Below are 12,909 nucleotides of genomic sequence, written 5' to 3'. Positions count from 1 at the left end.
CTAAGTTCCGGAATTTTTTGTATCTGCGCCGCAGACGTAGTTTCCTATACTGGCAACAAGCTTCCGCTTTCCCTTCGATTTTCTGCTTTTTGTTATCACAAAGTCTTTCGTCATGTTTGTTTTGGGCTTGGGACGGACATACTTCTGTCTGTGTACAGGCACTGTTTTTCTCATTTTACTTATCGAGACTTCGTTCTTGCGGTGGTGCTTATGTTCTTTCGTCGGATTGCTGCGGCACGTGCGGCGTCGAATTCGCCCTGCTCAACAATTGCCTGCGCGTTGGTCGGTGAGACGTTCTGCGCTGCTGCCTCAACTGCTTGCACTGTATAGTTTTGAAAGCTTTCGTTTTCGATACCGATTTCGGACTCTTTTTACCGCACGATCCGTTCTAAATTTGGTATGTCTTCGACCGTGCTGCTTCCAACACAGGTTCGTTTGATGCCTCTTGTTTTTAGCGGCTACAAATCAGTCATAAGGTATGGCTTTTCTCCTTCCTACTAACAGAGGAAAACCTGCAGCTGGTAGTTTTTGCTACTGCTGCAATACCACTCAGCTACGGATGCGGAGATAGGTTTTAGTATTACCCTAAATACTTACCCTATGTAGGGTGACTAATCTCGTAATTGAACTGCCTCCTCACAAGGGGTGCACCAGAAGGCTTGCATTTACCGTGAATCTCTTGCCCAACGTAAAGTCCCGAGCGGCTGGAAAAAAGCGCAGGTGACGCCTGTATATAAGAAGGGTAGAAGGACGGATCCTCAAGAGTACAGACCAATATCCTTAACATCGGTTTGTTGCAGGATTCTCGAACATATTCTCAGTTCGAATATAATGAATTTTCTTAACACAAAGAAGTTGCTGTCCATGCTTCAGCACGGCTTTAGAAAGCATCGCTCCTGCGAAGCGCAACTCGCCCTTTTTTCACATGATATCTTGCGAACCATGGATGAAGGGTATCAGACGGATGCCATATTCCTTGACTTCCGGAAAGCGTTGGACTCGGTGCCCCACTGCAGATTCCTGACTAAGGTACGAGCATATGGGATTGGTTCCCAAATATGTGAGTGGCTCGAAGACTTCTTAAGTAATAGAACCCAGTACGTAGTCCACGATGGTGAGTGTTCATCGGAGGTGAGGGTATCATCTGAGGTGCCCCAGGGAAGTGTGGTAGGTCCGCTGTTGTTTTCATAAATGATCTTTTGGATAGGGTGGATAGCAGCGTGTGGCTGTTTGCTGAGGATGCTGTGGTGTACGGGAAGGTGTCGTCGTTGAGTGACTGTAGGAGGATACAAGATGACTTGGACAGGATTTGTGATTGGTGTAAAGAATGGCAGCTAACTCTAAATACAGATAAATGTAAATTAATGCAGATGAATAGGAAAAAGAATCCCGTAATGTTTTAATACTCCATTAGTAGTGTAGCGCTTGACACAGTCACGTCGATTAAATATTTGGGCGTAACATTGCAGAGCGATATGAAGTGGGACAAGCATGTAATGGCAGTTGTGGGGAGGCGGATGGTCGTCTTCGGTTCTTTCGTAGAATTTTGGGAAGATGTGGTTCATCTGTAAAGGAGACCTCTTATAAAACACTAATACGACCTATTCTTGAGTACTGCTCGAGCGTTTGGGATCCCTATCAGGCCGGATTGAGGGAGGACATAGAAGCAATTCAGAGGCGGGCTGCTAGATTTGTTACTGGTAGGTTTGATCATCACGCGAGTGTTACGGAAATGCTTAGGAACTCGGGTGGAGTCTCTAGAGGAAAGGAGGCGTTCTTTTCGTGAATCGCTACTGAGGAAATTTAGAGAACCAGCATTTGAGGCTGACTGCAGTACAATTTTACTGCCGCCAACTTACATTTCACGGAAAGACCACAAAAATAAGATAAGAGAGATTAGGGCTCGTACAGAGGCATATAGGCAGTCGTCTTTCCCTCGTCATGTTTGGGAGTGGAACAGGGAGAGAAGATGCTAGTTGTTGTACGAGGTACCCTGGATTGCGAAGTATGTATGTAGATGTAGATGTAGATGATTGCTATAAGCGTTTTCCTTTCTGTTACAGACATTATCTTACATTTATCCACACTTAGAGAGACGTGGAAGTCTTGTCTAAGTCATTTTGCAACTTTTTATTTTAGTCTGACGACGATGTTTTCCTCTACTGAAGTATTTTCCAATCTTCTTGAATACGCGACGTCCTTCCAAGAAAATAAATTCTGGTGTCTCCTCAGAACCGCGAGAAAACTATGTCAGTGACCTGAAAGGCAGCGGATTTGATTTTCTTTCTGTTGACAGTGTAGTGATCGAGAAATCGACTGCACTGTGCAAAGTGGTCGCAGTGCTCTGCGGACAGGATGGAGGCGTGGGGGCGAGAAAAACCAGCTGCGGGTGCGCGTTTTCGCTCACTTCAGTCAGCTGTCCGAGTACGCCAGCGAGTGCGGACGTGGTTACTACGTCTTTGTACATCGCTCCGAGTTGTGTGGGTAAAATGGTGAAGTTTCTCAAAATACCTGCGCAGCTCTGTACGTCTGTTATATTTGGCAATGGCGGAAGCGGCTCAAAATCGAAAAAATAGACTTTATGACGACAGTTATTTGAAGTATTGTTTTACTGTCACCAATAATAAACCTCAATATGTATTGTATTAAACAGTCCAAGGAAATGGACAAACCGTTGGATTTCTCCGAAAGAAAACTGAAAATCCGTAATTAGCAGCAAACTACTATTATTCAGGTAATAAAATAGTATTCTTATTTGTAGGTTAAAAATAATGGTATGTTACGGATTACATGTTTTCTGATTTAACAATATTTCTATTAGGTTTTATGTATCCAGTGTCAAACCGAAAGCGTTAGCTGTTACCGAGTCACATATCGAATCGCTAAAGCAGGGAAGGCGCGTATACATGCCGGGAATCTTATTTTCTCAGCAGCCCTGGATGTGACTGTAATTATGCTAGGTAAGCAGGAGGCAAACAAGGTAAAAAGCATACAATTTTCCGATAATAGCACTGAAAGCAGAAGAAACGATATGGCTGAATACATTCGACACCAATTAATCGCAAAAGTAAAGTAGAGCCCGCAGTTTGCCTTACAGTCTGACGAATCGACTGATGTTCCATATGGTGCGCAGTTTATGGTATTTGTGCACTCTGAAGTGGATGAAAGTGTCATGGAAGACATTTTATTATGCAAAACACTTCCTGCTATCACTAGTGAGCAGTTTTTGTACGACATGTTTTTAGAAAGCACTCGCAGCTACGAGACTGATAGGACGAAATGTAACGCCATTTGTAGTGACGGTGCTAAATCTATGACTGGCAATAAAAGTGCGGTCGTTGCGAAATTAAAATCGATAATGCCATTTGTTTCATGGACACTCTGCTTTCTTCATCGACAAACTCTGGCTGCCAGTATTTTACCTTCTGATTTAAATGATGTGGTTAAAGAGGTGACAAAAGCTGTGAACTCCATTAATGATAAAGCGTAGCAGCATCAGCGATTAATCTTGTAGTGCTGCTGATATTATTTGATAAAACGTTTGAATGGGTTTCAGGTGGCGTGTGGCTTGCACCGGGACACCTCAGTCAGCGGGCGCTGCTGACGGGTCCTCAGTTAGCCCGTAAAGAACACGAGGACCTGCGACTGGACTCCTTCCAACACCACCTGAGGAAGGCTCCCAGCGAGGAAGAAGCCGGGCCCCCTGCACAACAGCCTAGGGGGGCCTGCCCTAACGCTAAACGGCAGAGGAAAACGATTATGAAAAACGTAAGTTTCGATCCTAATATGTGAACCTTTTTCATAAGGACTCTCCTATTAGAAAATAACCCAGACTCTTAATACTGTCGTGAATTCACAGACTGTGATAAATAGTGCTGCAGTGTTAGGAGCACGTCATACCGAGAGGTACTGTGCTAAGATTGATGTCTTCATCTACGTGTACGAGCCTGCATCAAAAAGTAATGCCTCCTGTGGCATAAAAGATTTAGTAATGAACATGTAAGGCCGGAATTAGTTGCTTCCTGGTCTCGGGTAGGTGCGCTGGCCCCGGATCGAATCCGCCCGGCGGATTAACGAGGGCCGGTGTGTCGGCCAGCCTGGATGTGGTTTTTTAGGCGGTTTTCCACATCCCGCTAGGTGAATACCGGGCTGGTCCCCACGTTCCGCCTCAGTTATACGACTCGCCGACATCTGAACACGTTCGCACTATTCCATGAATTACACTCGACGCAGAGAGCTGGGGTACAATAATTCCGTCCCGGGGGGGGGGGGGGGGGGGGTACGGGGTGGCGGCAGGAAGGGCATCCGGCCACCCCTTCATCCTAACCTTGCCAAATCTGTTCGTAACAACACCGACCCTGCGTCAGTACGGGACGTGGCACCAGTGAAAGAAAGAAAGAAGGAATGTAACAGTGGAAGTAGTACAGATCAGTATCCTACACAACAGAACCATTCAGCACAGTCACCATCCATTCGTACACATTTGCGACTTCATTGAACCCAGCCACCAACCAGTTAGGTAAAATTCAATTTTCTGCTACTTGATCCACGATTTTCAAGCTGTTTTAGCCTTATCCGCAAAAAAAGTGCACGGGGTGCTGTAATCAGCAGTATGCGACGTTGTATGTCCCACAATGCGTCAGCTGCCTGCGGCTGGCGCTGGGGCAGCAAGCGTCTGTAGCCGAGCAGTATAGACGCAGCCGCAAAGGACAACAAGTGAGCGTATCCGAGAGAAAAGCACTATATACGGTGATGGAAGATGAGAAATTGGTGGAAATGATTTCAAAATTTCCTCGCGTCGGTACCATTATACAAGGACCAAACTGTGAAGGATAATGCTTCGAGAAGAAAAGCGAAATTCGTGGAGAGTGTCACCAGCCGCGTAAGAAAACTTGAGTCATAAATTGATCAACGAAGCGAAAATGAGAACTCTGCAGAAGCTTATCGAGTTGGAAAACCGTATTTCATTCGGCTCTTATTTTTCCGTGCGTCGTTCATCAGCGATTACTTACACTCAACAACTCCAACGCCATCAATTGCGGATAACACTGTCGTCGCATAACCTGATTACAAAAAGACTGAAATGCAAGCTTACCAACCGTTTTAATATTGCGATCAGTTTCTGTTTTTATTTTTATATTATACTACTTTCAGTCTTATACTGTCTGCATTATTAATAAATCAGTAACACATTTGGGAGATTTTTCATTTCATGCACCCTAGTATTAAGGCTAGTTTTTCGCCTGGACTTATTGGGTGTGGATGTCTGGGAGAAAAATCCTTCTTAGTAACTTCTTTGACGAGTTCGTGGACACCGCTGAACTGGGCCATGTTCCATTTGAATTACTCTGACGATGTATAGGAATAGCGAGCTAAGCGTCGGCCGTTCAGCGTGAAATGCATAACGGCTGACGCATGTTTCAGGTGCCGCGTAGGAAGCCCGCTTTAACGGAGAAACGGACATAGTAGATAAACGACGGAGTAGCAGTCGACAATATCTGTCACAGATGCCAATCTAGGACGAGGTGATGAAGTGATTGGACGAGACAAATGAGTTAGAGTTCGTAATCATGAGGTTAAAAAATACTGTGAGAAAATGGGTCAAGAAGCAAAACCACGAATTATTCCAAACTAGCTTTGATGTCTGGGTTCGACTATGGCGCAAATGTGTACTAAAGTATGGTGACTGTTGAACTGCCGTGCGGTTCCAGGCGCTTCAGTCTGGAACCGCGCGACCGCTACGGTCGCAGGTTCGAATCCTGCCTCGGGCATGGATGTGTGTGATGTCCTTAGGTTAGTTAGGTTTAAGTAGTTCTAAGTTCTAGGGGACTGATGACCTCAGCTGTTAAGTCCCATAGTGCTCAGAGTCATTTGAATCATTTGTGTTGAACGGTAGAGCTGTGTACGGCACAGTTCAAGCTGTGATCTGTACTTATTCTGCTGTTACGAGAGTTGCCCAGAAAGTAATGCACTGCATTTTTCCCTTCAACCATACTTTATTGAACATAATGAGAATTACACACACGAAATAATGGTGTTTTTTCTACCCACGCCTTTTTTTAAACGTAATCTCCACCCGTTCTGTGGCCTCCCTCCAGCGCAAAACAAGGGCGTGTATGCGCTGTCGGCAACAGTCCTTGTCCTGGTGACGGAGCCACTGCTTCACTGTGTGGACTTCCTATGCTGACTGGCAGATGCAGCGCCAACTTCTGAGTCGTAATGCGTCTGTCCTCACGAATGACAACATCAGCTCGCGTCAACATGCCAGGTGTGACTGCCACGGACAAATCGTGGAGCTCCGCCGAACCGCCTTCTGGTGACCTCGCTCTCTTTGCCCAGCGACTAACTGTACTTCTGTCGGCAGCAGATGCTCCATAGACTTTGCACAAGCGTTTGTGAATGTTCCGCACAATTTCTTTCTCTGCAGTGAGAAATTCAATGACGGCACGTTGCTTGTAACCTACATCACCTAGACACCATTCTGAAACTGTCCTGCAGCTACGCTATCTGTCTGAAGTGTCGGAAACTTGGCGCGCTCACTCGGGAGACTTCAAATAATACATACGTAACGTTTCGTATTCGTTGAATTGTTTTCGGCTGAGAAAAAAAATGCGGTGCATTACTTTCTTGGCAGTCCTCGTGTGCTGGGCGTACTACTCTGAACTATATGGTAGAGGTTACTTTTATTTTTTTATCAGCTGGTGGGGCGTCTTCCCGTTCCACTGGGCTACGGGGCGCGTGAAGAAATCTTCTTTAAATTTCTCTGTGCGCCCTGTTACCAGTGTAAATGTGGCTTAACGCTCCCAGCTGGAGCGGTAAGTACAAGGGCTTAGTAGATTCTTAGGAATAGGATATCGCAAGATAGTTACCATCTTTTTTCCAGAGTCTGGCAGTTCACGTTTTTCGGTATCTTCGTGACCCTCTCCAGTCAGTGAAACGAACCTGTGAGTATTCGTATTGCTCTTCTCTGCATAGGTACAGTATCACGTGCCAGTCCTATTTGGTATGTTTCACACACACTTGAGTAACATTCTAAGGTGGATCGCACATGTGTATTCTAAGCAATCTTTTTGTAGACTGATTTTTCAGTGTTGTACCAACTACCACCGACTTTACCTCCGACTGAGCATACGCGATCGTTCTGTTTCACACATCTACAAATTAGAACATCCAGGTATTTATGTAAGTTGGATGATTCAAGCTGTGACTCACTGATATTGTAGTCATAGGATACTACGTTATTTCTTTCATTTTGTGAAGAACACAGTTTTACATATCTGAACATTTAAAGCAAGTTGCCATCCCTGCACCATTTTGAAATCTTATCAACATCCGATTGAACATTTGGGCAGCTCCTTTCAGACAGTTCTTTATAGCTGCGTCATCTGTGAAATGTCTTACGTCATTAACATACGACATGAGCAGCAAGGATCGCAACACACTTCTCCGGGGCTCATATGAATTTACTTCAACATACGTGGACGGCACTCCATCCAAGATAACATGCTATGTTCACCCTACGAACAAATTCTCAATCTGCTCACACGGTTCGCTTGATAACAAACGTAATCTTTTCACTTTATAAAGTTCTAAGAAAAAAAATCATTGGCACCAACGTTAACAAGATCTCTGTGAGTTGCATAAGTAAATGTGACAGTCCATGCAGTCCGTGGTGTTGTGTCCATCATTGGAGTTCCTTTCCGGGTTTGACACAATACAGAGTACGGCTCTGAGTTGTTCGGAAATACGAAATGATCGTTATAACATTACAGTAGAACAAGAGAACAGTCAATGTTCATTGCAGAAAAAATATGTCGCACGCAAAGGCAGTATGTACGAAAATAACCTTTAGCCAGTTTGAAACTTGTACCAAAGAGTACCTGGTAACGAATCTCCCTGGGTCCAGCTCAACTCCTGAACCACCCGAGCAGGCGAAAGGGACTGACTCAAGATATTACCGTTTCGCTACCTGTCTCTCGCTTATTGAACATTGAAACTTCTTTATTCAATATTTTACTTAAACTGCTGAGTGAAATTGAATGCAAGTGAACCTACATTCTCTTTACTTATTCTTATCATGTCAACACTGACCCACAATATTCTGGCGCAACGCAATCTGACTGCTCAAAAAAAAAAGAATAACCTCACTTCAAATAATTAATTCAAAAGAATGGCCCTGACTAAAAAGAAATCATAACAGTAACCGCCGGCCGGTGTGGCTGTGCGGTTCTAGGCGCTTCAGTCTGGAACCACGTGACCGCTACGATCGCAGGTTCGAATCCTGTCTCGGGCATGGATGTGTGTGATGTCCTTAGGTTAGTTAGGTTTAAGTAGTTCTAAGTTCTGGGGGACTGATGACCTGCGTTGCCCCCTGGTGAAACGTTGTTGTGATGCCTCGTGTAATGAGGATAAATGCGTACCATCACGTTTACGACTTTGATAAAGATCGGATTGCAGCCTATCGCGTTTGCGGTTTATCGTATCGCGACATTTCTGCTCGCGTTGGTCTAGATCCAATGACTGTTAGCAGAATATGGAATCGGTGGGTTCAGGAGGGTATTACGGAACGCCGTGCTGGATCCCAACGGCCTCGTATCACTAGCAGTCGAGATGACAGGCATCTTATCCGCATGGCTGAAACGGATCGTGCAGCCACGTCTGGGTCCCTGAGTCGACAGATGGGGACGTTTGCAAAACAACAACCATCTGCACGAACAGTTCGACGACGTTTGCAGCAGCATGGACTATCAGCTCGGAGACCATGGCTGCCGTTACCCTTGAACCCTTGACGCTGCATCACAGACAGGAGCGCCTGCGATGGTGTACTCAACGACGAACCTGGGTGCGCGAATGGCAAAACGTCATTTTTTCGGATGAATTCAGGTTCTGTTTACAGCATCACGATGGTCGCATCCGTGTTTGGCGACATCGCGGTGCACGCACATTGGAAGCGTGTATTCGTCACCGCCATACTGGCGTATCACCTGCCGTGATGGTATGGGGTGCCATTGGTTACACGTCTCGATCACCTCTTGCTCGCATTGACGGCATTTTGAACAGTGGACGTTACATTTCAGATGTGTTACGACCCGTGGCTCTACCCTTCATTCGATCCCTGCGAAACCCTACACTTCAGCAGGTTAATACACCACCGCATGTTGCAGGTCCTGTACGGGCCTTTCTGGATACAGAAAATGTTCGACTGCTGCCCTGGCCAGCACATTCTCCAGATCTCTCACCAATTGAAAACGTCTGGTCAATGGCGGCCGAGCAACTGCCTCGTCACAATACACCGGTCACTACTCTTGATGAACTGTGGCATCGTGTTGAAGCTGCATGGGCAGCTGTACCTGTACACGCCATCAAAGCTGTGTTTGACTCAATGCCCAGGCGTATCAAGGCCGTTATTACGGCCAGAGGTGGTTGTTCTGGGTACTGATTTCTCAGGATGTATGCACCGAAATTGCGTGAAAATGTAATCACACGTCAGTTCTAGTATAATATATTTGTCCAATGAATACCCGTTTATCATCTGCATTTCTTCTTGGTGTAGCAATTTTAATGGCCAGTAGTGTATTATCTATCCTAACTAGCGCATGAACCCCAAAGTTTTCGTTATAAATCTTGCAAGTATATTCATATCTATTAAAAATTCGTGAAAACAAATTTTTGAATCGTTCTGCATGGGATGTGGGGGAGGGGGGGGGGGGTATGAATGGGGCTGGGAGAAATTATTTTTTTTACTTCTTAGACCGATTTAAGAACTTGCAATACTAAAAACTTATTAAACTTGCTGGCAGATTAAAACTGAGTGCCGGAACGAACACTCGAACCCAGGACCTTTGCCTTTCGCGGGCTCTTGCTAGTTCTGCAAGGTTCGCAGGAGAGTTTCTGTGAAGTTTGGAAAGTAGGAGACGAGGTACTGGCGGAAGTAAAGCTGTGAGGACGGGGCCTGAGTCGTGCTTGGGTAGCTCAGATGGTAGAGCACTTGCCCGCGAATGGCAAAGGTCCCGAGTTCGAGTCTCGGTCGGGCACACAGTTTTAATCTGCCAGGAAGTTTCATATCAGCGCACACTCCGCTGCATAGTGAAAATCTCATTCTAAAAACTTATTTAAATGATTATTCAGCTGGAAACAATGTAGCTGCAGGTGATTCGAGTGGTGCGAGGCGTGTTAGTGAAGAGCGCGCCCTGGCTGTTGGCAGGAACGACGCGCGGCTGCCCAGGGTGGGCTGCCTGCACCGTGAGCAGCTGCCACGGCGGGGCCTCGGCGCCGCCGCCGGCGGAGGGCGACGCAGCCGAGGCCCTCTCACGCCGACGGACCCCTCGTGCAACCGCAGGGAGGGACATCTCGTGAGTGGGCCCCAACAAGGCTCCAAAACTTACCTTTACGCTACAAACTGTTTCGCAATTCGCCGTAGCGGTGAAGGAGTGACTCTGGGCCTCGAGGTCAACGTCTGGCAGAAGCACGCGGTGCGGTGCAGTGCAGCGGACCAGGGCGACATCTCAGCTGGTGGCAAGCGGACGCGGACCACTCTGTTCCCGCGGCGGTGACACTTCGTCAGTCGCCGAAACTACTCGGCGGCGGCCGGCTGGGGCCAGCCGGCCGCCGGTGAGGCGGGGGAAGCCTTGGCGCAGCCCCAACTTCCCAGCGCACAGTAGAGGCTGGGTGTCGGAAGCCGCTTCCGGCGGACTGTGCATTGGTGGGTAGCGGAGCTCCTGATGGGGGCCACGTCAAATCACGAGACAGCTGCCCGCCCCGTGGTCGCCTGACGGCTCCGATCGTCGGCGACAATTCCGTCCTTTTCACCCTCGCCCTCTCCCCTCTCCTTTCCAAAGATTGTGATCCTCGTTGTTTCCCCAAACCACCGTCCACGTCCATTACCTTCCTTATTTTTCTCTTACCCATTACCCCTCGATCCATATCCCACTTACTACACACTCGCTGCTGGACGCCATCCCACACTCAGGTTCTCGTACGAAACTTCTCGCAACTACTACACCAGTGGTGTCCCACACTAAATCTTCATCGCCCTGTACGTTCCAGTTTTATGGAATAAAAAACTGCAAAAAATATGTATTCGATTCTTTATTTCTACCTTGCATCATTCCTTTCCTCCCACAAGATGGCTCCCGAGGTCTATTTCAATGCAATAGGTCAGGGGTCTCCAAACTTTTTAGTCCACGGGCCGCATTGACTCCTCCACGAAGTCATAAGGGCCAAGATCTACCTAAAGCACCCTAGCACTCCATGATCACCGTAATGTAAGGCTAAAGGAAAGATGAAATCGCAAAAATCTAAGGTTGTGGGAATAGCTAGCACTGAAACGAACTACCATTTTTATTTAATTACATAAATTTAATTGGTGGACGTACCGAACCGAAATTATGGAGAATTTCACCGACAAAAAAGTATGTCACTGCATATTCTTCACGAAAGCGTCCTGCAAAGTTAACGAAATCTCAAAATCATTGTTAGCAACACTATTACTGCAAGACGTAACAGAGGTAGAGTATGTCAACGCATTGTTATTTCAAGCAGCGCAACAATAAGTTTAGCTGTGTAGTCTTGTAGCGAGTAGCAGAGCCAATGTCGCGGTGTATTGGTCGCGATAGGCCTCGAAACTCAATTGTTGGCAGCATAGGTACCACCTCAAATATTTTGGCGGGCCGGATACCGGGGATGTCCGACCAGCTAACGCGGGCCGGTTTGCCGGCCCTCGCGGGCCGTAGTTTGGCGACCCCTGCAATAGATCGTCTTGAGCCCAACCGCTAATGTTCGGAATAAAACATCTCTCTGTATAACTATGCTTGGGTAAACAACCATTTTTAAGGGACTTGACAGAATATCCTCACACCACCGGGACTTCATATACAGGGTATTTATTTTAACCTGAGGCAACTAAATATCTCGAAAACGACGCTACGTATAAAAAAAAGGTTTAGGTGAAAAGTTAATATTAATAAAGGGGACATGTACAGCTGGCCACCCCAAACCATCGCTCCTTCGTGGGAGGGATCAACTTCATATTTAAAAATGGGGATTCCCCATTTCTATTACACCGGATTCTACGCCAAAAATACCTACTGTTTACTCAAACCATTGTTTTCCATCCGTGGCAGATGGCGCTGTAATCGACAAATATCAAGTGCGCGTGCGTTTGTGATTTCGGACGCATTTGATTCTACATTTCATTTACGATGTACCAGGTGATCAAAAAGTCAGTATAAATTTGAAAACTGAATAAATCACGGAATAGTGTAGATAGAGAGGTACAAATTGACACACATGCTTGGAATGACATCGGGTTTTATTAGAACCAAAAAAATACAAAAGTTAAAAAAATGTCCGACAGATGGCGCTTCATCTGATCAGAATAGCAATAATTAGCATAACAAAGTAAGACAAAGCAAAGATGATGTTCTTTATAGGAAATGCTCAATATGTCCACCATCATTCCTCAACAATAGCTGTAGTCGAGGAACAATGTTGTGAACAGAACTGTAAAGCATGTCCGGAGTTATGGTGAGGCATTGGCGTCGGATGTTGTCTTTCAGCATCCCTGGAGATGTCGGTCGATCACGATACACTAGCGACTTCAGGTAATCCTAAAGCCAATAATCGCACGGACTGAGGTCTGGGGGCCTGGGAAAGTGGCAGCTCAGCACACGATCATCACCAAACGACGCACGCAACAGATCTTTCACGCGTTTAGCAATATGGGGTGGTTCTAACAAAACCCCATGTCATTCCAAGCATGAGTATCAATTTTTACATCTCTATCTACATTATTCCGTGGTTTATTAAGTTTTCCAATTTATACTGACTTTTTGATCACCTTGTATATTAAACTTTTATGTCCTAACGGTTGATACTGATGTTCCAAATTTACTTTAATTTTGTAAATTT

General features: G+C 46.0%; 1 protein-coding gene across 1 annotated transcript in view; it reads left to right on the top strand.

Annotated features, from left to right (window-relative positions):
- LOC124594308 overlaps positions 1-11,075 on the top strand; it is a 28,920-nt gene extending 17,845 nt beyond the window's left edge. Inside the window, exons 4-5 of the mRNA XM_047132671.1 lie at positions 3,557-3,768; positions 10,205-11,075. Of these exons, the coding sequence (XP_046988627.1) occupies positions 3,557-3,768; positions 10,205-10,246 (254 nt within the window). The 3' untranslated portion in view covers positions 10,247-11,075. The remainder of the gene's footprint in view (positions 1-3,556; positions 3,769-10,204) is intronic.
- Positions 11,076-12,909: the final 1,834 nt, after the last annotated feature.

This window comes from Schistocerca americana, chromosome 2, assembly GCF_021461395.2.
Source record: "Schistocerca americana isolate TAMUIC-IGC-003095 chromosome 2, iqSchAmer2.1, whole genome shotgun sequence".
Lineage (NCBI taxonomy): Eukaryota > Metazoa > Arthropoda > Insecta > Orthoptera > Acrididae > Schistocerca > Schistocerca americana.
Note: the sequence above shows the minus strand (reverse complement) of the source record. Positions and strands in the feature narration are given on the sequence as shown.